The sequence below is a fragment of the Suillus subalutaceus genome (assembly GCF_016647625.1).
Source record: "Suillus subalutaceus strain FC151 chromosome Unknown DFJ58scaffold_82, whole genome shotgun sequence".
Lineage (NCBI taxonomy): Eukaryota > Fungi > Basidiomycota > Agaricomycetes > Boletales > Suillaceae > Suillus > Suillus subalutaceus.
Genome location: NW_024540331.1, coordinates 18,053 through 42,805, shown reverse-complemented (window position 1 = coordinate 42,805; position 24,753 = coordinate 18,053). Strand labels below are relative to the sequence as shown.

Genomic DNA, 24,753 nt, shown 5'->3' with positions numbered 1-24,753 from the left:
GTGCGTGTTTTAATTGGCGTTCTTTTTCCTCCTGCTGAATGTCTTGCTTACGATGGTAAGCATCTCTGACTGCTAACTGTAATTCTTGCGAGCGGGAGATAGCTGCAATAAGATTCGCTCAGGATCGCTTCTCCAGACTGGTTAACAACGACCCAGCCTCAGTAATGATATCCTTCTTCGTCAAAAATTGCACCATTTCCATTGCATCGAGTGTAGAAGACATAGCGTTCAAGGTAAACAAGCATAATCATTAGGCAATGACAAATACATTCGCAACTGCATCATCTGACTAAGTCCGCGTCAAACTGTAACCACCATGGCGCAATGTTTTGATGCTCACTCCTATCACGTCAAGCATTCAAATATAAGCAGCTATGCTGCTTCTCCTAACTTTATCACATCCACTGTATGGCAACATACTTTGACTGGCCTTGAGGTGGTAAACGAGGACGAAGAACCGTTTCTCGCTACTATAGTGGGTCGCGCTTCCGCGTATCATCTTAGATGCGGTCCCGCAGGCAATCACTTCAGCGGAGGGATGAGTCCTCTTGAGAAAACAAAATTCCAGTTCCACATTTGTCGCCCTGTTAATCCAGAACTAGGTGCAGATTTCACGGCTGCAATCAATAACCTGGAGACCTTGCAAAACCAAGTTGGTAAGACCAAAGAACACAAAAACATGATTGTCGAAGATGTAACGGGAAAAATGATGCGTTTCGCTAGTAACGTTGTCCTGCATGATTTGGGAATCATGCATGGACATGACTACTAGGTATCCCCCTAAAAGACAAAGTCTGTTAGCTTAGTCCTCAGACTAGTCAACCCATACCTTGGTATTAAACCTTGGTCCAATAGTTTCAGTTTTCCCAACGTCGCATGGAAGACGAAGATACGGAACAGCCGGAAGCAAAAAGAATGCACCTTAATGCCGAAGCCGGGACATCTAAAGTGGTATCAGAGATTGACTAAAAGAAAAGAGCTGCGCCTTGCTAAGACTGACTGATGGTTTGATGGCTGAGACTGACTGTTGGTTTGATGGCTGAGACTGACAGATGGTTTGATGGCTGAGAGGTCGACGTATCATATTGTATTTATATCATGTGGCATCAGAAATAAATTGGAATTCACTCCGCACTGGTCACAAGTTGGCAACGCCGACCCCTAGTATTGTAAGAACGGAGTGATTTTCAATTGGTGTCAACGCTATGTGCGCGCTCCACTGGAGCTCCTTTCATGGTCCACTTTGGCTCAGATGTATTCAGAGATCTGACAGATCGTCCGCAGGCGAGCAGAGCCCAGCTGTGTGTCAATAATTTTTTTGATCATGTGATGTTCAGCAGCTTGTCATGAAGTGACGTCCGCGTCAGGGGTCATGGAAGCTGTACACGCAGTTTGAATGGTGACTGCCTTGTTTCAAATGATGCAATTTCAGGCATCCGCCGACGAGTAACATGTAACAGCCTAACAGGGGACGGTGGTAAACTCCTTTCTCGTATAACATTGGTCTTGCCTAGTGCGAATCGCTTGTGCCGAATGATGATTGAAAGCTCGGCTCCCACAGCAAGGTACGAGCACTCGGCGGGGCATTACCTCAGGTATGGCAGAGGTGAAGACTTTGTTCATCACTCAGGAAATAAGAGAAGCTGAAATGAAACCCACGCAGATATAAAATTTAGTCAGCGCATGTATGGATGCAAATCAGAATTCATTCACCATGGCGTCTTACTAGCAGCGTTAGAGCAGAGCCAGCGGCCTAAGCCTGATGCTAACCGAACATGGTGAAACCTAGCCTACGTGCTGACTAAGCTGTGGGAGGGCCAATAGGCCCTTTGGTGCATAGCTCCTGCCTTTGGGACCCCAGGTCCAACGTGCTCAGGCTAGCCTAATGTTGACTGGCACAAGTACTATGGACGCGACAGTCGGAGCGGTAGTAGTAGCAGCAACGACATTTTCCTCACGCCATCGCTCCCGGGCCCAGTGACGGTACAATTATTAGTGAGTCGATGATGGTAATGTCTATCGCACCAAGATTTGACATCGGGGCGATAAAATCGATGCGAGAGTGAGTCTCATTACTATCCAACTTGAAGTTCTCAAATTCGATAAAAGTGTGATGCCGACATACCTTTACGAAGTTGAACACACATGCTCTCAGGCGATCTTCGGCGACTCAGTAAGTCATTTGGTGGTGCGAAGCAGAGTCAGTTCAGGCTGAGGATGGGGGTGTTCGGAGGTCAATGGAAGTACTGCCTCATTAGGCAGGTTCTGAGAAGAAGAAGTTGTAAAAGTAGAGCACGGTGGTCTGGCTTTCCATAGGGGGCCGCCAGGCCCAAGAAGCCCTCGGGAAGGTCCACTTGTAATTCACCATTGGATGTATCGAAGGATGCATCAGTCTGGGTAGTTGGTGATATAGTGGATAATGTATGACATCATGGGCTATGCGAAGCTGATTCGATACAGTTAGTGTGGGTACCATGAAATTTGATAACAGGGTATCGGCGGCAGCACTACGTCGCAGATATAAATCTAGTCAGTGCATGGATACAAACCAGAATTATTTCAGTATGGCGACTTTTATCTTTAACACTCTTCCTGACTGGATCGCGCATCTAGCGTCAGGTCTAGGAACACAGTTGGCCATAGATCAGCGCAATATGGTTGCTTCTGATCATCCCATTGCTGGGGGATCGGTGACCGTCAATGCTGGTGATGGATGTGATCAACCTCTGAAGAAAATCTTCATACCTGACTTACTCGCAAGATGGCCATTTCCCCGTCGTCTCAATCAGCACTATTCCAAAGTCAGTGCTGAATCATCTGCTTGGCTTGAAAGCTTTAAAGCCTTCAGTCCCAAAGCACAACACGCCTTCGATCGCTGCGATTTCAGTAAGACACGGCTTATAATAAACCTATTGATGTACTCACGTTTTTGTCAGATCTTCTTGGATGTTTAGCCTTCCCCAACGCGAGTGAAGGTAAGCTTTATAAGGATACAAACGAGAACTTACTGAGGAGTCCTTACAGAACACGTTCGCAGCGCTTGCGATTACTTGAATCTTGTATTTGTCATAGATGAATATTCAGATGTATCAGAAGAGGGAGAGGTCCGCAAACAAAAGGATACCGTCATGGATGCTCTGCGTCACCCTCATGAGCCACGTCCAGAAGGAGAATGGGTCGCTGGAGCAATCACTCGCCAGTGCGTGATTTGCTACCTGATATTTGACGTTGAGAATTATCACGCCGACAGATTCTGGGAACGTACCATATGTAACGGCGCTAGTGGTCAGTTACAGAAGCGGTTCATCGCGATAATCGATGAATATCTAGAGGGCGTAGTGCAGCAGGCCATTGATCGAAACGGATGTCATATCCGTGAAATCCAAAGTTACTTTGACGTGCGCCGCAAAACAGATGGAGTAATGCCTCTGTTCGTACTGTTGGAGCTGGGTCTCGATATCCCAGATGAAGTAATTTCGCACACAACAATTCATGATATGGAGATAGCAGCCAGTGACATGATCACTCTTGCTAATGTCAGTGTCTTTCTACGGACATGGTGCCAATGTCACTCACAAAATTGCGTGATCACAGGATGTCATATCCTACAATTTAGAGCAAGCACGTGCAGATGGCGCTTACAATATAGTAACACACGTCATGCACGAGCTCGATACGAATGTCAACGGCGCCATATTGTGGGTGACAGATCGCCATACAAAAACCGAGAAGAAGTACTTCGAGGCCATGGCAGCCATTCCGAAATGGGGAGAGCCCATCGACTCGCAGGTTAGGGAGTACTGTGATGGTTTGGGAAACTGGGTGCGCGCCAATTATGATTGGTCCTTCGAGAGCGAGAGGTACCTTGGCACCAACGGTATGGAAGTCCAACGGAGAAGGTGGATTTTGCCGATGCCGAAAGACCACATGTTGAAAGGCTGTGAAGAGATTGGACCTGTACTTGTTGGTGTGACCCATTGAATGACTCGTTTCTTAACAGATTCCGACTACATATGTAATTACGTTCTCAGCCCAATTGTCGCTTGTCTCATGCCGTACTATCCATCCCACAAGTCGTCACGACCTAAATATCTCACTCAATTCTTACTTCCAAGGACAATAAACAATGATTAGAAAAGAAAAAAAATGTCGGACAACTCGTCTACAGACGTGGCATCAGAGTTATCGCTGAATAAGGGGCCGCGCTGCCAATCACACCAGTTAGAGACCTATTGAACAGAACAGGTAATATTTTCAAGTTCACTCTCGCTGTAATCTCTTCCCAGAACCCACTTAGTAGGAATGTTGAGATACACGTTCCACCGCATGTGATGTTGACCACCACCCAAACCTCGCTGCCGGTTGCCTGCAGGTCCTGCTTCGTCTGAATCTTCGAATATCCTTGCTTCTAGTGTGGTCAGACACTCGAGATCTACGTCAGCCACGAAGCTTCTGGGAGTGGTGTCTCATGAGTCGAGGGAGGGATGGAGTATTTGAGGCGGAGTGCACAGGTTCTATGTGTGACAGGAGTCGTTGGCCCGGGAATGTGCGGAGCATCTATGTTTCAGCTATAGTATTAGAGAGGCAAGCAAAGAATCGTGGAAGCATGGCTCACCTAAAACATGCGACGGGTGAGTGGTCTGCAGAGGCTGGATTACCTGTTCTACTTGTCGGATCTGAGTCCGCAAAGGGCATCAGTGGAACGGCGCACCCAAGCAGTCATAGCGGGTAATAAGGTCCCCAACACCCAGCGGTTGATCTGGGTGATTTTAATTACCTCTCGTTGGGATAAATTTTTTTGAATATGTGTTTGATTAATTCCTAGAGGATGGTTAAAACAAGTGCACTCCGGATCTCAAAGCACTCACAAAAGGCATGGTATATTTAGATTTCCAAAAGCGCGATACCAGTTCTGCTCTAGGCCATAGGAGTTGAGACTGGATTTGGAGTGCCATTGTCCGTAGAATGCTTAGTAGATGATTTTATTACTGCCTATGGACAACTACAAGTGTACGACATCTAATTCTGGGAGACACTGTCAGAACATCATTTATTATGGCGGGTTGAAAATATACCTATGTGACACTGATAGTCAAAAAGTCCTGACACGGCCGTGACGCGGCATTGACGGCGGCACAACTTGCTTGACGCGCCTGTGACGCAGCACTGACGTTGCATGTGCTATGCTTGACGCGGCATAGGTAAGTGCGGGGGTTTACACTAGTACGGAAGCTGCGAAGATGTTGGGGAGAACTCGTCGTGGTATGAGTAGTGCTTGACCCAGCCTGACTGAAGCTTGACATGGCATGATCGGGGCTTGACGTGGTAGTACAGAGTACAGAGGCTGTATCAGACTTGACAAAGTGGGGTCAAGGCTTTACACAGCGAGATAATACTTCAACTACTGTCTGAACTTGAAAACAAACGTTGGATCAGTGATTAGAGGTAATACAATACAAACACAAGATGCACAGAACATTTCCAAGTAGTACGAACGCTGAGCTGCAAAATTGGCGAGAGGTGAATGCAGCACTCCAGGGCCTGTAGCTGATTCGACTCGCAGGTTAGGGAGTACTGTGATGGTTTGGGAAATTGTGTACGCGCCAACTATGAGTGGTCCTTCGAGAGCGAGAGATACTTTGGCACCGATGGTCTGAAAGTTCAACGGAAAAGGTGGATGTTGCTGATGTCGAAAGACCACTAGTGACAAAAGGATTTAAAGGCAGTGGAGAGATTGGACATGTACTTCAATTGGTGTGACCCATTGACTCGGAGTGACTCGTTTCTTAACAGGACTGTGTTACGTTCTCAGCCTGCCGCTTGTTTCCTTTACCTCTATGCCGTATCATTTCGCTGTTAGCCTTTGTACATCCAGTAGGCTTATCGCTACGCATTGCGTCTGGTCAACGTCTGGTATGTAAATATATCTCAACATTCAGCTGACCTGCTTCTGAGTCCACGTGGATCCCTGATTCCTTAGTATCGCAGGCCAAAGATGATCGCACTCCGCTCTTCAAGCTCAAGCTTTATCCAATAACATGGCCTCTCAAAGCATCATCCCTATCCCTGCAGACTCACCGTTTTCATTAGCCAATATTCCCTTTGGCATATTCTCCACCCTATCACAGGTCCAGTATCTCATGTCCAACAATTAGTCCGTGCTGATTATACCCTGCAGCCCCACCCCCGTCCTGGTGTAGCCATCGGGGAACACATCCTTGACCTCAGAGTCCTCGCACTTGAGGGAATATTCACGGATTGTAAAGTAACGTTTCCGAGTGATGTCCTCACACATGTAATCGAATCCCACTTTCATGCTTCGCCTTTCATGTGTTCATTCCACTTGATGTATGCAGACGACCCTTAATGCCTTCGCTGCTCTTGGAAGGCCCACTACATCCGGCGTACGCGCATACATCCAGTCACTCTTGTCCCAATCCTCTTCTCTTTTACACTTGAACCCTTCCCTTCTCGAGCGCTGCACTGTAAAGCAAATAGAAGCGACGATGCACCTCCCATTTGATATTGGCGATTTCACGGATTTCACGAGTTCTAAGACAGTAAGTGTTGAATATGTGGATGTGATTTTTACATTCGGGACAGATAGCCTGATGTGTGCGATACAGCATGCAAAAAAACACGCACTCGGGACATGGACATGGGGGTGTTGATGCTGACATGTACGTCACATATCTTTCTTCATTCACCCTCCTTCGAACCATCGAACCTAATTCATGTATATTAAACAGGTTCCATCCTCCTCGTGCAGCCTCAGGACGTGTATCTACCATTCTTCCCTCTGGTACACCTATTGTACGGCCAGTGGGTCATCTCCCGCCTAGTGCGTCCCCAGAAAGGTCATATTCTGGGCTCCTCGAAGACAAAGCCCTCGACGACCTTCCCTCAGACACTCCTGTCGATTCAAGGACACTTGCTCGAACAACAGGATTCTCGCTTGCACCCACAAGCGAACTCGATTTCGAGCTCGAACTCGCGTTTTTCATTAGCGTCCCGACAGAGCACTTCGAACGCGTGCCAGTGGAGAAAACGGAGGAACATATATTTGGAGTTGTGTTGCTGAATGATTGGAGTGGTGCGTTCTTTTCTCGTCTTCTTGCAATTTCCTTTGGTGTCGTTGGCGGACGTGTGCATAAGCTGAGTATGTACATAAACAGCGCGAGATATACAAATCCCGGAAACCCTTCCCTTCGGAGCATTTAACGCAAAGAACTTTGCGAGCACTATCAGCCCGTGGGTGGTCACCCTCGATGCGCTGGAACCGTTCAAGATTGCACATGACATACGGAGGGTCCCGTCGTACCTTGTGGATAAGGGTGATGCGACGTATGATATCTCGGTCAGCATGAGGGTGATACCAGGTGGATTGATGGAAAAGGAGATGGGGGGTGGCGAGATCGTGCTTGAGGAATTCGTATTGGACGTTTCGGCAGATGGTGCGTCGTGTTTCTGTTTCCTCTGCTGTGGGATGTGGTAATCTCAAATGGGATCTTTGCAGCTTGCTTTCCATACACTCTCAGGATGCCGTATGCGTACTGGGGATTTGATAGGAACGGGGACGTTGTCTGGAGAGGTCTGTCTGTCTACAATATCCAACGTACATTCACCCATTCCATTACAGGATACAATCTCCCTTTGTTCCCTCATCGAGCAGCGCAAGCACTTCCCTAACCGAATGTTCTTACAAGACAGGGATGAAGTTGTGTTCACGGCTTGGTGCGGGTCTCTCCAAAGAGGAGTAGGATTCGGAGAGTGTCGCGGGGTAGTGCTGCCTGCGAGATTGTAACATAACTACACGACATGCTGAAGAGACATAAACCGGCAGGAGACCACCACTATTGATGATCGTTTATGGCGAAGGCGGGACACGCAAAGTCATACAAACTGTCGAGAAGGGCCGAGGGGCTCGCAGCCCAGAGAAAGCGAGCAATGGCCAAGCAGGCTAAGATGGAGAGCATCAGTGAGACCTAACTTTTTGATATCACGAGAAGTGCTGCCTGAGGTGCTATACCCCTGCTTGAATTATATCCCTGCGGTTTACAATATGGCTCTCCTGTTTTTCACGGCTTGTCCATCATGTTATAGTTGCTTGCGGTAACTGCTTCCCTTGAGTCCTTGTCTTGGTTGTACAGAAGGCTAACACCGGGCCGTAGAACACAAAACGTGTGACATCTTAGCGATATTCGCTGGTGGTCAGACACCTGCCATTTGGTGTTTATAGTAGCTGCGTACACATCATGGATTAGGAGCTGTAGTTTCTACTTCTCCTGGCATCTAGTACCTGGCGCATGCTGAAACCACGCCACCGTACAGAGTCGGATCGAAGGGGTGACCCCCTCCCTTTTTTTCAATGTGTGACATATCTCTAAGTTGCTTGAAGTCTGCACTGGTCAGCATCTCACTACATTATCAAACTGGGACTATGTTTGTTCCAGTTTCATTGCTCATGGTGATCCAAATCATGTGGAGATGATGATGATCGATTCATTTCAATGTCATAAGTCATCTTGGCGTCAACAAGTGGTATCACGTATTGACGCACGTATAGGCAGTTTTTAGCAGAAGAAACCTCTACGGTAAGAAGTGCTTGGTTACGGTGCAGTTCCACAGGCAGTGACTACGCACTCTGGCTCGACCCTTTCCGCTTAGTGAGCGCTTAGACTGGGTCTGACTGCCGCGATAGGAAACATCCTGAGCCAGGAGACTCACAAATTTAAAATGACTTCTGGGAGGAGGAGAAGGAGGGGACATCTCATGTAGTACTTGTTGCTGTCGAGGCGAGTTAAATTCGATGTAGTGTTGCCGCCGCTCGTGACTCGAGGCGAATTGAGGTGGAAAGTAGTTCGGACGTATATACTCGGTTCAGAATTTCAAATCGGAGTTTTGAGTTGACATCGATCGACGACAGCACGTGATGAGCCACTGAACCGAGAACGACGTGACAGCTTATTTGCCTCAGCCCTCCATGAACTGTTTCATATGATCTAGCTAAAAGCTCGTATTCCTGCTCTTCGTCATGTACAAGGACTTTGCAAGAGCCAAGTCATTCAATAATCGGTCACACCAACAAGTGCAGGCCCAATCTCTTCACAGCCTTTCAAGTGGTCTTTCGGCCCATCGGTAAAATCCACCTTCTCCGTTGAACTTCCTCACCATTGGTGCCAAAGTACCTCTCGCTTTCGAAGTGCCAATGATAGTTGGCGCGCACCCAGTTTCCCAAGCCATAACAATACTCCCTAACCTGCGAGTCGATGGGCTCTCCCCATTTCGGAATGGCTGCTTCGGCCTCAAAGTACTTCTTCTCGATTTTTGTATGGTGATCCATCACCCACAAAATGGCGCCGTTGACATCCGTATCAAGCTCGTGCATGACAATTGTTACTATATTGTGGCCGTCATCTCCACGCGCATGCTCTCGATTGTAGGATATGATGTCCTGCAATATCATGCAAATGTGATGAGTGTCATTAACGATATGTCCGTAGAAAGACGCTGACATTAGTGAGAGCGATCATATCCGTGGATGCCACCGCCATATCTTCAATTGTTGGATGCGAAATTACTTCATCTGGGATATCGAGACCCAGCTCCAAGAGGGCGAACGAAGGCCATGCTCCAATCGTTTTGCGGCGCACGTCGAAATAACTTTGGATGTCACGAATGTGATGTCCGCTTCGGTCAATGGCCTGCTGCACTACGCCATCTAGATATTCATCGAATCTCGCGACGAAACGCTTCTGCGATTGACCACTGGCGTTACATATAGTACGTTCCCAGAATCTGTTAGTGTAGTAGTTAGGTCCCGACGTCGAATATCAGATAACAAATCACCCACTGACGTGCAACTTCTCCACCGACCCATTCCCCTTTGGGACGTGGCTTGTAAGGGTGGCGCAGAGCATCCATAATGACGTCCTTTTGTTGACGGACCTCGCCCTCCTCCTCGACATCTGAGTGTTCATCTACCAAAAAAAAGAGATTCATGGCATCGCAAGCGCTGCGAACGTGTTCTGTATGTACTCCTCAGTAAGTCCTCGTTGATATCGTCATAATACTTACCTTCACTTGCGGTGGGGTGGGCTAAACAAGCAAGAAGACCTGACAAAAACGTGAGTACATCAACAGGGTTGTTAAGAGCCATGTCTTACTGAAATCGCAGCGATCGAAGGCTTGTTGAGCTTTGGGACTGAAGGCCTTACAGCTTTCAAGCCAAGCAGATGATTCAGCACTGACTTTGGAATAGTGCTGATTGAGACGACGGGGAAATGGCCATCTCGCGAGCACGTCAGGTATGAAGATTTTCTTCGGAGGTAGATCACATCCATCCCTAGCATTGAAAGTCGCCGATCCCCCAGCAATGGGACGATCAGAAGCAACCGTATTGCGCCGATCCATGGTCAATTGTGCTTCTAGACCTGACGCTAGATGCGCGATCCAGGTAGGGAGAGTGTTGATGATAAAAGTCACCATGTTGGAAGATCTCTGGTTCGTACCCATACTTACACTGACTAGATTTTATATCTGTGACTTGTGCTGTCGCCATAAGTCAGTCCTGGACCGGTTTCTGGTTTTCCCTGTTATTAATCGGACCTTACTAATTGGTTTCTTCGAACAATCCCATGGGTACCCGATTTCATGGTATTCTGTTACCGGTTACTAGTCTCCCGTAGACAACCGACACATGCTAACTGTGTCGAATCAGCTTCTCAAAACCCTTCCGACTCGGAGGTCGCAGTCACCATAACCCCTTCAAGTTATGAGCTTACGATCGAATCCCCGGATGGGCCTGCACTCGCATTCGTTACACCTGATTTAGAGCGTCGAAGGAAGATTCTGAACCAGGTATTTCGACTTTATTGTTGTTCTCGCATTCTCGCTGTTATCAATGTATCATTACTGCTGTAGTCAAGTCCCCCACGAGCAAAGACGATTGAACAGGTATCCTTATCACGAAGTTGAGCGCTGATCAATCACTGATTTCCGAGCTTCACATTCAATGACGAATGCACGTGGCGTATCTCTAGCGCAAAAACATATGAAGGCCTGATTCTAACCAGCTACTAACAAATATTTGTTTTTCAGCAAACAGCGCAGGTAGTGTGGGCGAACACCTCACAACGTCTACTACAGCTCCCTTTGCTTCTTCTGGTCTCATGATGATTGTCATCCGATAGAAACCAGCAGCTACCAAATATAATCGATCTCCCAGATCCATTAACTATTCATACCACGACACCACCCGCGAAAGCGGCACTCGTGTTCCACCACCGTAGTCCACGAATAGGTGACGTCCGATAACATTCCGCCAAAACGACGGGAATGCAAGATTTCGATCATCGAAAGAAGCACTGGGAGGAGGAATTTGATTAAGTGGGACCGGGGACCGCTGAGCATTTGAGGTGCACACACAAACAAGAACGTGTCCTTGTTATGACCTATGATCGTTCCGCAATCCGCATGGTCTGTGAGCAGCCGTAATCACACAGTCTGAGGCCCGCACGTGCAGAACTCGTTAGACTGCAAAGTACTCACTAGCTTGGGCGCAGCGGTGGCTGATGATTTGTTGTGCGGTAGCTGTGCTAGCTATCACTGGGGGAGACATCGTAATGGTGAGTGAGATGAATTTCATAATTGCAATTCAAGAGAGGACTGACGCCTGATCTGTCTTTGCTATCGAATCAAAAGCTCTTCAATTTTATACATGGATACTTACATATCCTGTGCTCTATGCTGGAACAGATGCCAACGGTCTATTTCAGGCGTCATACCTGTAGTAGACTAAAGTCTCAGCGGACGTGATAGAGAACAAATTGTATTTACCTAGACTAAAGTTTAGGTTAGCAAGATTAGATACAAATAGCGTAGTAGTATACGTACCTCGGCGCTTAGTCGTCCTCGCCCAGGCCGGGACCAATACCATAGCCTCCCAAGATACCATATAGATCACCGCACCAGAAGTAAATACTGTATGTATTGTCTGCTATAGGACCACGCTCCAACGGACAATAAACAAGAATTCAAAAAAAAAAAAAAGTACCTCGGCGGACGTGATAGAGAACGCTGAGGTAACACTGCGTACGAGCAAGATATTAAATGGCAAATGTCGGAAGGCCCGAGACGGAAAGAAGCCACGGTGACAACGACGCCAGTGGGTCGACATGTGGTGCCGAAGCTGCCAAGAAGAAAAGAAGGCGAAAGGGAGTCCCGGAGGCTAATCGATTAATCCTCCGGGACTGCTGCCATGCGTACGTGTCTGAGTCGTATCGTCCAATATGATACGGATCCATGATCAAGAGCTTAAGCTGGCAAAACCGCCCAAGGTTAGGGATTACTTACTGGCATTTATAGCTGAGACCAACATATATATGACTCGGCGTCAAGTATTTGTCTTCGCTTCTTGCCTCCGTGCCACGATCACTGTTAATCATACTCATTTTAATTCCCACCTCCATTTTCTTCTATTGCACTCGATTTTAGTGCCTCGAATAAGTACTACAAGGACCCAGAGGGCACCTATAGTCCACTCGCAGCAAGGTGGCCTACTATCCCTCTGTGCAGTTCACCCCTCTATTTCAGGTGAGGCGCTGCGCGTACTCGCCCGAAACCTCTCGTTCGGCCTCGTCATAGTATTTACCTCCAGTGTCTGTCTAGTACATTGATGGTCATCTCTTCCCTTGATCACGTCTAAGTGAAGATAAAAAATGCAAACAAGATGGGACTGGACGTAGCTCAGGAAAAAAAGGAAATAAACATCATGTCTACGCAAGGGGAGTCGCGACCCAAGCGAAAACCTCTTGTCTCCCTTTCGCAATCTCACCCTTCTGACCCGAACTTGAGTACGCAACTCGAAGACGCTCCGTGGCCAGCTCATCTAGCAGCTCCAGGTTCTTCGGTGCACTAGTATCCGATAGAGACCTCAGGTTCGCATTTTGTGCTATCCGACGAGTACACTGTTTTTTATAAGAATTACAATGATATTCAACTTAGCAAGCAGCCCATGCGAGAGAAAAAAACGCACGAGTTTCACGCCAAACCACGCTCGCACAGTGATCCCGAGAGGCGTGGAGTCTTGCAAAAGCTGTTCTGAATCGTCAGCATCGGTCATGTCGACGACGGTGAGGAACATTTTGATGGCGAGGGGAAAGTCTTCGGAGGTGTAGGCTATTTCAGCGGCTTGGAGAACATAGAAGGGGTTTGGGGGCATTAGGAGCAGAACATGTGAGAGCGCCTGGAAAGAGTGATCATATCTGTGCGAGCGAACAAAATGAATAAGATGTGTGATGGTATTATAGAATGGAGACGTACTGGTTACATGACGCATACATGTCTGCGAGTTCTAACCACCCTTCGACGTCCGTATAGAATGTGTCCAATAACTGCACGAGTTCGTTCATAGCCTTTTCGACCTTTCCTGTTCTCCTCAAGACCGATATTCGCCGTTTCCAAATCGCCTGTAGAGTAAGTACACAAAAGACACGCATATGAAAGCACGCACGACATTGGCGGAGTCAGCTTCAAGTATGTCAGCGTAGTATTTAAGAGCTGTTTCTGGAGGCTCTGTAGCTTCCATTCGGATGCCTATGAGACAGTCGATGCGTGGGGAGTTGGGGAATTTGTCGGCAATGAGCTGGAGGCATTGCTATATAGAAATGGGTTTGAGCTTAGGGTGAAGTAAGTACTTAGAACAGTGGAAAAGAACGCACATCTGCTATGTCAAGTCGTCCTACGTCAATTGAGACCAATGTGAATTGTTCTAGGGATGTCCAGCCTGCAAGAACTCCGTAATGACTTGAGTTCAAATAACAGGCGTGGACGACTGCTAAATAGCTTGCCATCGTCTCCCAACTTTTCGAAACTGCTTTTCTGAAGCACTAGAAGTCCATTGCGGAATATATCTTGCGAAGCGCGCGCGTTGTTGGCACGGTACGTAGCCAATCGCTCCAAGGCCGACTGTAAACTCATGCGTAATGAGTATAGGAAAGACCAAGCAGTGTTACGTAAATTCTACATTCGTTGTCGGTAACGATCATCTGATTTTAGAGTGATCCCCTTGATAAGTTTTATATGTTCAATACTATGCTTTCAGGCTCAAGCTGATTCCTGACATCACCACGGCGGACTTTCGGTTGGGAGAAAACCACTTTGTTTTGTCAAACCGTTGACAACAGTGGGGATGTGGAGGGACCTCATTTGTGTCAAGATCACTTGTTTATTAACCAGGTCGAGCGTCGGAAATGTACGAGGTCCAGTCGGAGAGGCGCCGCGATATCAGACCGTTCGAGTCCAACAGCCTGTCGACCATAGGTCCATTCACACCGTCGTGTCCAACACTCCCTGATAGCACAGGTATGGGGCTACGGGTACAGGTACGGTGTAGAAATGTGCCTCCCGTGACCTCGGAGGTGCACATTGAATAAGTGGATTTAGCGGCGGGGTTGATTCGATATCTCTCGATACAATATGCATACGAAACGGCACGATCAAGACAGGGCGAATCATTCGTTTCGAAGGTTCTGAGGTGTTTGAAAACAGAGCCTCTAGAATGGGTTCAGCGAAATACCATCTGATTTGATGTCACGATCAGAAACGGGCGGCCCTTTCACGTTCGTTCGATGCTCGAGCACTCAAAGAATCCTTGGAACATGTGCGTACTACGTAGCCTCCCTGATTACAAAAATAAAATGGACTCATTAAATCATTTCCCGGTATATTGAAGCGTCGTTATTTTTCATATTAGAGGCTCTGATAATTTTGTGGCAAACGAGTCTTTTTGGCTTCAGGTCAGGCAGGGGATGTAGTGACGAAATTGTTAGTGGAAATGACGCTCTCACCCCTGGAGACTCCGTGGCTGGAGATTACTCTGCGCTTGGCTGACTTGCCCGAAGAACGCATTACTTGTAATGATCAAGCAAACTCCTCTTCCTCACGCATACTTCTGATTGACCTTGTCCGTAATTCCCAATGTCTACCAACACGTGGCAATAGCAGATGGCTCGAACTTTTTTTTTAGGAGCGTGGCGATTTTCAGGATTGGCTTGATCATCTCACCGCATTATTGTTGGGCTGGCTGATCCTTGTCCCGGAGAAAGCTGAAATAGTGAGTGCATCATCGAGATCTTTATGTTGTAGGCTAGCGTTTGCGGGCTCTGATTTCCTTCTTAGAGCGACCTATCCTCACCACGCCGTGCTATTGCAGTGGTGCATCTCGATTGGGTGTCGGATAACAGGCCAAGTGCGAGGTACTACAAGATGTTGGACACTCATCAGACTTACATTCTACGTCGATCAAGATATTGGAGTTTCACTTCTATGTTATTCCAGCCCACATTACACTATGATGCTGGAAGCTCTCACCAGGAATATCAACCATTCCGCTGTTGATACTAGAACAACGCTTTTCCTGCTGTGAAGTGAGTTTTGGCAGTATTATACAAAATATTAGAGGTTGATGTAGACCGTCCACTCAGCGTTGCCTATGCGCCGACTAGATTCGAGAACATGGCCTGATTGTGTCGTTCCGACGAGGTAGCCGAGTGAAAATTGTCATTGGCAGCATGGAGGTAATCTGCCCATGCTTTGAACTTCCTTCGACGATGACTCATTTACCGGGCAGCCGCAGACATCGTGGAGAAATATTACCATGGCTCGTTCCGGAGAACGCATCCGGCGCCTCCGAAAGCAGTACATCCTCATTTACAGCCAAAGGCAGCAGAGGCATACCAAGATTTGTAGCGCGACAACGCAATGAACTTTATATTGAATATGCTGAATGACCCGACGAACCACCAGAAGTCCTCCTGCTGTTCATCCTGAATACGACTGTTAGCGTCTCACCTCCTACATCCGATATTATCTGCTGGAGTCTCCTGAGCACATGGTCGTAGCAATCACTCGTATGGAACATGGACTAGTGAGGTATCGCGATACATTTCCAGGCGGGCCAGTGGCGTACGTGGCTTGCAGACGTCTCTCAAGCAACGTGTGTGATCAAGAGTGTGATATACACTTTACAAATTTTACTTGGCAATGGAGCGGTGGGTTCAATTTGTTATCTGCCAGCTTGTTTGTTTACAAAATCCCATTTGCAAAAGATTTATCGCTGTTACGTCGTTTAGCAATCAGTCTGGGTTATCATCCTACCAAGCATGATGTGGTGCAGTAGCGCAGGTTAGATCACAATCATACCCAGGAAGTCATGTGCTCTGAAGTTGTTTCTCAGTGACAGCTTTTTCTTTGGTCTACAACTTTTCGCAAGGGAGTGCTACCCGCCCCACTGGAAAGTTTGCCAAAGTAACTGGACAAATGGGCATAGCATTCCTCGCCTCGACACTTTCTCATAGTGACGGTGCCTCGACGTACGAGACATTGAATGAGGACCGACCAGCAAGGTGGTTTGTGTGGGGGCACGTGTACATACCCGGTTTCCATTTGTATTCGATTGTTCCGTACCTCGATGATTACGTAGGGCATATGGTGTAGCTGGTTATCACATCCGCTTAGCATGGGCTGACTGCGGGGGGTCTCCGGTTCGAGTCCGGATTTGTCCACTGTTTTTGCCATGCATGCATAGAGAGCCTCGTCCAGATCATTTCATCCCTTTCTTCATGGGTCGGGGACGGAAGGTTCTAACATCGACCCTGCACCTTGTCCGTTGCAAAGTACTGTTACAATAGTTGCGTACTGTAAGGAAAGATGGCAATTTTATACATGAGTTTACCAAGAGCTAATAATACGATGTGCTCGTGTGCCATCTTCCTGGACGTCGGATCTCGTGATTTCTCGTGATGGAACGATAGCTGGCATCTGTGGGGCTCTGTGGGTTCTCTCCGGAGAGCTGGATGATGAGTCTTTCACCATTTCACGTACCATGACATATCGAGTGACAGAAACCCCTGTAGGGGTATCCATGACGCGGAAGAAATTCACTGCAAACGGATATCGTACGTGGATAGCATGCTCGGCATTTCGTGGCTCCACCAGCGAATTTCCCTCAACGTAACCGACCACTGGGGAGCTGGGAAATACTCTTATTTAGAAGGTTGATAAGAGGTGAGCGCTTAAACCCATTGCACACGTGCGTTTTTTGAAGGGCCAATAAGGTTGCTCAAAACCAGTCATGCGAGGGATTCGACAGGGCTGTCCGTAATTATAAGCACGTTGTATAGAGAGCCTTACAGGCTATGGTGATGCTGTCCATCCGTTACGGGGTCCAGAATGCCAGCCAATCACCGCTTGACAAACGTGTCGCATGTCGTTCATAAGCCCTTGCGGATGCGAATATGAACTCCCATATGCATCTCTTCCGACCCATTGCAATTGCACCACTCAAAGGTCCAGCAGAGATGGACATGTATGCTGAAAGCACTCCACGCAGAGCAAAGCGCTTGCGTTCAGCCTCAGGCGCCGCTGTTATACCTCCGCAGTCAGACAATCATCGACTGTCTAGCCCAATGTCCAGCGATGACCAAGCTGAAGATGACGCTTACGACACTCCTCCAGCACCACAACTCAAACGGCGCGGTCGCAAACCTGGGGCGCTTTCACGCGCAGCACGTGAAGCTCAGCGGAAGATTAATCACTCCCTCATTGAAAAAGCCAGGCGCACCAAAATTAACGATGCCCTGGCTGCATTGAGAGAGCTTGTGCCTGCGGAATACAAGCGACTCAATGAAACTGCAGAGGCCAGTGATGAGGATGAAGACAATGAACCTAAGAAAGCCAAGGGAAAGTCGAAGGCAGGAGAAAAGGAATTCAAACTTGAGATCCTGGTGCGGACGGTGGCGTACCTTCAGGACCTGACAGAGAAGGTGAAGCGCCTCGAGGAAGATGGGTGCCCGCAGTGCATTCACCAATCTTCTTCTGACGCCAGAGGGTCCAAGCGAAGGAAACAGGACGTTGAGCAGGAAGATGGTGCAAGAACTGAACTGGAGTCCGCTGAGGGCTCGTCCTCCCGCTTGCCATCCATTTCTACCTGGCTTCCACATTCATCGCAAGAACGGACTCGGAGAGCCCTGACTTCGTCCCAGTCACCATCCACCCGACCAGTTCCGAGCTCTTCAAAGTCTCCGTCACAACAACTCCCGACACCTCCAACTTCCGCAACATTCACGGCCTCCTCCGTCTTCGGAGTCCCACCTGTTCTGACCCTCCCTTCTCCGAGTACACTTCTTCCGCAATCGGGGACACAGATTCAACCTTGTTTTTCGGGTTTTGCTCCACGACGGAGTCCCAGTGACACAGCATTATCCTCGCCAGTGTACACTCCAGATGATGAAACTGCCGCATCGCTATTGTTGCGCATCAGTACCTCTACGCTCGTGACCTCACCACAACTGCCACCAAAGCCGCCGTCTCCGTCAAGTTCGATCAACGACTCGCAGTCACGAACAGGAAGACCACGAGAAGAGTCTGTGCATGCACTGACACCACGCCATCTATTAGGTTTGACAGCAGGAGAGTGAAAACAGGCTGTGATGGGATGTCATTGAAGACGTACCTCGATCTGACGATTTTGACCCTTGTTCGTGTCTTATGTGTCTTTTAGCTTACGATTTTACTCGTACTTCAGTTATAAGGGCTGTTAGTATAGGTAACATCACCTTTGGTCTGTTGTAAAAACATTGTACTATCATGATATTTTGGAATCGGAAGTGTACTAGTACGGTGTTTGTATGATGTAATACTAAATTACTCGTTCTTTACATCCGGTTTTCACTTTGAAACTCATCGCTTGTATGTTAAGACCACTCTGCAGGTCTCTATCCAGACAGAGACGGCTATTTCACTGCAGTGGCGCAGCGTATCAGGAAGCTTCGAGTGCTGCTATAGAGACACAAGAGGATGATGACAACTTGCAGGATCTCCTTCGACGGAAACGAAAGACAGAGTGGAAGCGAAGACAAGGGGTAAGCTGCACTTCTAGATACACGCGTACCACCTGATAATAACATCGTGCAGGGTCAATCCTTCCTCGACAATCTTATAATCAACGTTCGGGGAGGTATGTACACGTCCGAATTCACTTATGCATGCTCAACACCATATAGGCAATGGAGGTGACGGATGTGTTGCTTTCCACCGTGAAAAATGGAAGCCTATGGGGCCTCCTTCAGGTGGTAGCGGTGGACGTGGAGGCGACGTCTATATTCTCCCTACACCCAATCTCACAACTCTTTCATCCATCCCAAAACGCGTACGTGGCGCCGCAGGCGGAAATGGCCAAGGGACATGGCAGAACGGCAAAAACGCACCGCCAACGATAATAAAAGTTCCTCTAGGAACAGTGATACGCGAACTTCTTCCAGGCGACTCACGACGCGCGAAGGATGAATGGGAAGCGGAGGAAGAGTCGCTGCAAGGACTCAGTCCCGAGGAACGTCGTGCGAAGCTTCGGGATGACAGATGGCTGCATTATCCGCGGTATGCGGATGATAATCTCAATCGTGATGTGTTCAAACAGGCGGAGGCAGCTCTGTACCGCGAGGAGAGAGCCAGACGCTGGGCTAGGAAACAGAGGTTGCTATCACCCATCAATCTCGACTTGGACAAGACGGAGGAAGTCATGATTTCTGATGATGCACCTCTTGGAATGGGCCAGCATGAGTGGCTGGGACATATCATCGCGCGGGGCGGCAATGGTGGGTTGGGCAATCCGCATTTCTTGTCACCCATGAACCGTTCACCCAAATTTGCGACGCGGGGACACGAGGGTGAGCGTATGACGTTATACCTTGAACTCAAGATTCTTGCGGATATTGGACTTGTCGGGATGCCGAATGCGGGCAAGAGCACTCTTCTTCGCGCATTAACTGGCGGTCGAGCGAAGACCGAAGTTGCTGGCTACGCGTTTACTACACTTAACCCCATTGTTGGTGTAATTCGCGTAGCAGAAGATGGAACCTTCGAAGGCGCCCTTCAGGGTGAAAATATTTTCGACGAAACTGCTATTGAGGAGGAACGCCTCCGGGAGCGCGAACTTTCCGACATGGAAAATTCTAAAGAACAATTGCGCTTACAAGATAATTCACCTAATTCCCCCCGGCCTGACATAGAACCAGGTTACGACTTTGACATTCATGAGACTTTTCGCTTCACCGTTGCAGACAATCCTGGGCTCATATCCGGCGCATCAGAAAATGTTGGTCTGGGTCATTCTTTCCTGCGCTCAATGGAACGATCACTCGCACTCGTCTATGTTGTGGACTTGTCTCGCCCAGAACCATGGGACGAGCTTAGAGATTTGAAAGACGAGCTAGAGAAATACCAACCAGGAATGAGTGATAAAGCTCATATGGTTATAGCGAACAAAGCGGACTTGTTAGGTGGTGAAGGAGATCGGGACGCGGTGGAGGAGGCACGTGAAAAGCTGCGGAGGCTCGAGGAGTACGTCAAAACGGAGATGATCGTGAAGAAGCCGGACGGGGAGCGCATACTCGATGTCATTCCTATCTCGGCAAAGATGAGCCAGAACCTCAAGAAGGTGGTTGTGCTAATGCAGAAATATGTTCGGCAGGCTAGGACGGTAAAGGTTTAGCGGTTCGACTGTGTATGTGAGAATCTCGTTCTCCCTTAGGATTAGACTGATGTGTATTCCAAAGCATCTACCTATAGATGGTTGTTCGCGCTAGCCATTTCTCGCACCCGCGTGTGTTGCTACTAGTATTCCTGACAGGAAGTGCGATTGTAGCCCATATCTAGTAGGCGATGTACATGCGGACGATGTGCGTACTATTGTGAGGTGGGGGTGCGAAACGACGCGTTTCGTCCACTTCTATAGAAGTGAGGCCCCGTACCGATCATTGCTTAGCGCGATGTCCAGCCGTAAGAGGACCTTATTTATCCCCAACCCGACGTCATGAACAACATAGTTCGTGGTTCTCTCGATGGTACACGAATTTTATCCACCATGTAGCGTTGAGATGAAAACGATCTCATCGTTATTGCAAAGTTGGTAGGAACCTTCCCCTTCAAGCTCCCAGTCCGTATTGTTAATCAGCACAAGGATCCCTGGGCGGCTAGAGAGACTATGAGGTAAGATTCAGTAGAAACAGATAAAACGCACATCGTCCCGTTCTCCATGAACAATTCCGGGCGCTCTTTGAGTAAATGATCACGAAGGTGATAAATCAAGTACTCCAGGTCTGCTGCCTTCAGTCTCTCCCGTAGAATGGAGTATCGTTGTGATGAGGAGTAGATGAAGATGAGGACGGAGAAGAGTGCGTGGAATTATCAGATGGCACAAGTGGAGGAATGAGGACTGATTGATTCCGCTCGTTGCCAAATAGTAACTCGAGTCCACCGCTGAATACAAGTTTGATCGTTATCGTGCCAGCCATCGTGGACGTTGATCAGGTCGACCAAGCATGAATTTGATGAAATAAGTCCGATGAGTTATATCAACGGTATCAACGTAGTGAAGTGGCTTCTGTTCGTAGGGCATATGGTGTAGCTGGTTATCACATCCGCTTAGCATGGGCTGAGTGCGGGGGGTCTCCGGTTCGAGTCCGGATTTGTCCACTGTTTTTGCTATTTTCATTCTATTACATGATTCTCGAAAACTGATATGATCACAACACGCCTTCCCCCACACTTCGTGGCGACTAGTCGGGGGCAAACAATTAAGTAATTTGTCATATGCCGCAACATGTTATTCATTCAAGTGTTTGATACCGTCATGTTCCTCTATTCCAAGGTCTTCTGGAGATCGCTCGAGCAACAGTGAAACTTGTTGAGAAACAAGCACTCAGCGAACTATCAAGCTGAGTATAGTACTGCTTTGTCGGTAGTACGTAGCGTAGTGTTCTTCACCAGAAGTTCTTGACTTCCTCGCGACATGCAGGCACAGTCGCAGATACAGCGCTCCATCTGGTAAACCCATCAAAAAGTTCGTCCCAACCAAGCCATTGTCTTGGCGATTCCCCCCTGGAATCCAGAATCCAGAATCCACAGAGCAACGTTGGAGAGTCGCCGAGTAACTTCACTACCTGAGAAGTAGAAGCACAATTACCAAAAGGGTTTCTTCCTAGGCCACAAGTTACGACAATCGAGATTCGAGACTCACTATAAATAGCTCTGTAGCGTGGTCGACGCCTGACTAGATCTGACTGCTACGTGTGCCATGCATAGAGGGAGACCACTCCATTCGTGCACGAGAGGCCCTGAAGATGGGCTGGCAACTTGAAGCTTACTTCCTTTTAACAACAGTCTCAACATCAACGACTCAGGGACGGGAGATCAGGAATTTGTACAGTGCGTATAAATAATATAGTATAAAATCCATACATCGATATCATAGTAAGTATATACATATTAAGACAAAATAAGCAGTACGATACATATATAAGTATGTAGTGTTCACAAAGTACTGACTGTGGTATGATAAGATTTCCATGAGCAGTCCAACCGTGTTCATATCAAATGGTGGTATAAGTACATTCTGTCAACAATCAAGGAACCTTGAGTTCATTTTCGGGAGAACCAAATCCCGCATCTCTGACCTTCTCATGCAGAAGGAAGAGGCACGTCCTCTCGGATGGTATTAAATAAACGATGAGAGATGAGCTTTTCTTCCACCATCTTCGCGAAGGAGGTCACGCATCCAGACGCGACTTTCGGTGGTGATTTGATCATATTCTACATCCGCTGCGAGCTCAAGCAGCTGCTCGCGTTGCTCTGGTGTGAATATTCCCAAGGATATTGTCTGGTTTCGAGAGCGTTCCCTTGTGTTGACTTTAAGCGCGTTGGGGTAATGGTACTGGTGCCAGAGTCCGTGCATCTCGAGCTGGGTGATATCCCAGACTTCAATACCACCGCTAAGAGCGGCGTTCACCCAGTAGATGAGGACGTGTCTGGGATTACTGTGGTCAGAATTTTTGTGTAGCCCAGTGGCCTGCAGAAAGATTTCTTTGTTCGACCAGTCGTCGCCATACATCTGGGACAAATCACCAGAACCCCTCGTTGGTATTGGGGTAGTTGACATCTTGTGCAGGAGTTATGCGAGAGTCGTTGAAGACGACTTTTGATTGTCAGGAACTTCGATATTGCACTCTTTTTATTCTACGATGCGCCACAGCTATCATCATGCCACTAGTACTGTGGCTACAATTATCCAGTGGCCGCAATGCCCCCGAACCGCCGTCTTTCTTGTCCATTGTGTCGGCTATTAACTTGTAACAACACAACATGCAGACCATACGTATACTGGTTGGAGCAGGAAATTCAATGAGAGGTTGCAGGAATGGGAAGTTCGCTCTATATTCATGTCCGTCAGCCGATGATTACCAGCTGTCTTCTGACGTCAACCTACTATCCATGGTTACTACTGGTTACGATGTTGGTTCCGGACGTAGGAATGTCATAGGTAGGATCCCCTATGCTGGCAATCGGAACCTCGTGATCCCATCGTCGGTTACCTGTGCCAATTCCACTCAAGGTGTATGCTCCAGAATGACAAGTCATACGTTGACGAGCCACGCAGTGGCGATCTGATGACGAGAGCTCAAAAGGTCGGTGATTGGGTCCGAAAGAAAGGACGATTAAAGACAGATCACGGAAGGCTAAAAACTTGAAAAGTGATTAACAAGTGCTAGAGCGCTGAGGTTATCACGTAAATTGTCAAAGGTCGGTGGCAAAGCGACATCGAGATGAAGGTACCGCATTCGCACCGACGGGATATTCCGCCTTGCAGATAAGATACATTCCGATGTGACTTGAGTCGACATCGACATCGCAGAGACTCTGAAGGGCTTCAAGGAATCGCTCACCATGTACTTGATGTTGAGTGATTGTTATGGCTGTGTGCATTTGGCCCACCTGACTAGTACTTTCCCTGACGCAGCATGTATGTGCTGGGAAATTGTGACATTGTTCCGAAACCACAGAGGTTGTACATATATGCCGAATGATGATCGGTGAGCACTGAGGTGCCGTATGCGAGATTTATGCCGCCGGAGAATTGCGGCCATTGCCTGAAAGCGTTACACTGATCTGCCGTTGAGGTCATGACTCATTTCAAATGGAACCAGATTTTGCGTAACTTACAACGTTCCACGGCTACGGTGACACATGTTGAGTACAATTCCCGTGTTATGCTAAGCAGCCAATGCTTTCAGAGGCTGAGTAGATCATGCCAATGAAAAGGGTCGGCCTCGCGACTAGCACCGGTTGATGTGCTGGACCTCATGAAATTGTCATGCCGAGGGGGTCATGTGTAGAACCGGTGTAGTATGTTTTGGAGCATTAGCAACACCGTACGGAACGTATACGCAGGTCCTCACGGATATGACGTGTCATGAAGCACGTAGGAATCTGTAGGAATTCGACTCCCTTTCTTGTCGCTTTCGGATGTAGTGCGGGTTGAATGGCATTTAGATGGCAGTACACCGTGACTCTCGATCCAATATGGAAGCGACGAAGGAGGGCTTTGGTTGCTTTGAGATGGATAAAAGGACGCTACTCACTAGCACAGGCTGGATCCTCGTGGAGACCCCGAGGTGAACTTCTAGAGGATGATCAAATGGAGGTCAGTAATGGGGAGCTAGCTCAGGCTGTTCGGATATGAATTGCATGCTGATTGTTGTCCTCGCCAAGCAAGTGCTCGAGCCCGACCACTTATCCGAGACAAGCAGGAACGACTCGTCGTGAACTACTTATCCTGAACGGAGTTAGTATGTATGCCGCATCATGACCTCAAGGCTTCAATGTCATCAAAGGATTCCGTTTGAAACTGGGAAATCA

The 24,753-nt window shown here is 48.0% G+C and overlaps 11 protein-coding genes and 2 non-coding genes across 13 annotated transcripts; 9 read left to right on the top strand and 4 right to left on the bottom strand.

Moving 5' to 3' along the window:
- Positions 1–316: 316 nt before the first annotated feature.
- On the top strand, positions 317–772 carry DFJ58DRAFT_843043 (uncharacterized protein; the record flags this gene model as incomplete). Its single annotated transcript, XM_041392908.1, has 1 exon — positions 317–772. The coding sequence occupies one exon, from the start codon at positions 317–319 to the stop codon at positions 770–772; it is 456 nt and encodes a 151-aa protein (XP_041241916.1).
- A 1,882-nt stretch (positions 773–2,654) lies between these two features.
- Positions 2,655–3,981, top strand: DFJ58DRAFT_663122 (terpenoid synthase; the record flags this gene model as incomplete). The annotated part of the gene is made up of 5 exons (XM_041382336.1): positions 2,655–2,886; positions 2,937–2,975; positions 3,025–3,199; positions 3,251–3,536; positions 3,595–3,981. 5 exons carry the CDS (start codon positions 2,655–2,657, stop codon positions 3,979–3,981), a joined length of 1,119 nt encoding a protein of 372 aa, XP_041241915.1.
- Positions 3,982–5,792: 1,811 nt separating this feature from the next.
- DFJ58DRAFT_796999 (fumarylacetoacetase) lies at positions 5,793–7,943 on the top strand. The gene is made up of 10 exons (XM_041390611.1): positions 5,793–5,913; positions 5,981–6,128; positions 6,179–6,295; positions 6,357–6,560; positions 6,608–6,684; positions 6,750–7,093; positions 7,176–7,417; positions 7,452–7,454; positions 7,517–7,591; positions 7,640–7,943. Exons 2-10 carry the CDS (start codon positions 6,039–6,041, stop codon positions 7,802–7,804), a joined length of 1,317 nt encoding a protein of 438 aa, XP_041241914.1. The 5' UTR covers positions 5,793–5,913; positions 5,981–6,038; the 3' UTR covers positions 7,805–7,943.
- A 1,008-nt stretch (positions 7,944–8,951) lies between these two features.
- DFJ58DRAFT_705200 (terpenoid synthase) lies at positions 8,952–10,994 on the bottom strand. The gene is made up of 4 exons (XM_041383706.1): positions 10,167–10,994; positions 9,854–10,028; positions 9,516–9,798; positions 8,952–9,454 (listed from the first exon to the last, which is right to left on the bottom strand). Exons 1-4 carry the CDS (start codon positions 10,513–10,515, stop codon positions 9,116–9,118), a joined length of 1,146 nt encoding a protein of 381 aa, XP_041241913.1. The 5' UTR covers positions 10,516–10,994; the 3' UTR covers positions 8,952–9,115.
- A 1,121-nt stretch (positions 10,995–12,115) lies between these two features.
- DFJ58DRAFT_796988 (uncharacterized protein) lies at positions 12,116–12,738 on the top strand. Its single transcript, XM_041390610.1, has 2 exons — positions 12,116–12,301; positions 12,355–12,738. The coding sequence occupies exon 2, from the start codon at positions 12,384–12,386 to the stop codon at positions 12,675–12,677; it is 294 nt and encodes a 97-aa protein (XP_041241912.1). The 5' UTR covers positions 12,116–12,301; positions 12,355–12,383; the 3' UTR covers positions 12,678–12,738.
- DFJ58DRAFT_796985 (TPR-like protein) lies at positions 12,607–14,007 on the bottom strand. Its single transcript, XM_041390609.1, has 6 exons — positions 13,851–14,007; positions 13,722–13,786; positions 13,514–13,657; positions 13,324–13,469; positions 13,037–13,265; positions 12,607–12,968 (listed from the first exon to the last, which is right to left on the bottom strand). The coding sequence occupies exons 1-6, from the start codon at positions 13,978–13,980 to the stop codon at positions 12,777–12,779; spliced, it is 906 nt and encodes a 301-aa protein (XP_041241911.1). The 5' UTR covers positions 13,981–14,007; the 3' UTR covers positions 12,607–12,776.
- A 1,368-nt stretch (positions 14,008–15,375) lies between these two features.
- DFJ58DRAFT_915109 (uncharacterized protein) lies at positions 15,376–16,497 on the top strand (the record flags this gene model as incomplete). Its single annotated transcript, XM_041395423.1, has 6 exons — positions 15,376–15,428; positions 15,507–15,578; positions 15,845–15,928; positions 15,954–16,052; positions 16,134–16,185; positions 16,238–16,497. The coding sequence occupies exons 2-6, from the start codon at positions 15,573–15,575 to the stop codon at positions 16,495–16,497; spliced, it is 501 nt and encodes a 166-aa protein (XP_041241910.1). The 5' UTR covers positions 15,376–15,428; positions 15,507–15,572.
- DFJ58DRAFT_t111 lies at positions 16,483–16,565 on the top strand. Its single transcript has one exon. It is a non-coding gene; the product is annotated as a tRNA-Ala (tRNA).
- A 541-nt stretch (positions 16,566–17,106) lies between these two features.
- On the top strand, positions 17,107–18,714 carry DFJ58DRAFT_796978 (uncharacterized protein). The gene has a single exon (XM_041390608.1). The coding sequence runs from the start codon at positions 17,298–17,300 to the stop codon at positions 18,477–18,479; it is 1,182 nt and encodes a 393-aa protein (XP_041241909.1). The 5' UTR covers positions 17,107–17,297; the 3' UTR covers positions 18,480–18,714.
- Positions 18,715–18,752: 38 nt separating this feature from the next.
- On the top strand, positions 18,753–20,551 carry DFJ58DRAFT_663072 (GTP-binding protein Obg CgtA; the record flags this gene model as incomplete). The annotated part of the gene is made up of 3 exons (XM_041382331.1): positions 18,753–18,923; positions 18,976–19,018; positions 19,065–20,551. The coding sequence occupies 3 exons, from the start codon at positions 18,753–18,755 to the stop codon at positions 20,549–20,551; spliced, it is 1,701 nt and encodes a 566-aa protein (XP_041241908.1).
- Positions 20,552–20,914: 363 nt separating this feature from the next.
- DFJ58DRAFT_663128 (ubiquitin-related modifier 1) lies at positions 20,915–21,353 on the bottom strand (the record flags this gene model as incomplete). The annotated part of the gene is made up of 3 exons (XM_041382337.1): positions 20,915–21,032; positions 21,080–21,172; positions 21,226–21,353. 3 exons carry the CDS (start codon positions 21,351–21,353, stop codon positions 20,915–20,917), a joined length of 339 nt encoding a protein of 112 aa, XP_041241907.1.
- A 98-nt stretch (positions 21,354–21,451) lies between these two features.
- DFJ58DRAFT_t112 lies at positions 21,452–21,534 on the top strand. The gene has a single exon. It is a non-coding gene; the product is annotated as a tRNA-Ala (tRNA).
- Positions 21,535–22,555: 1,021 nt separating this feature from the next.
- Positions 22,556–22,948, bottom strand: DFJ58DRAFT_663087 (uncharacterized protein; the record flags this gene model as incomplete). Its single annotated transcript, XM_041382332.1, has 1 exon — positions 22,556–22,948. The coding sequence occupies one exon, from the start codon at positions 22,946–22,948 to the stop codon at positions 22,556–22,558; it is 393 nt and encodes a 130-aa protein (XP_041241906.1).
- Positions 22,949–24,753: the final 1,805 nt, after the last annotated feature.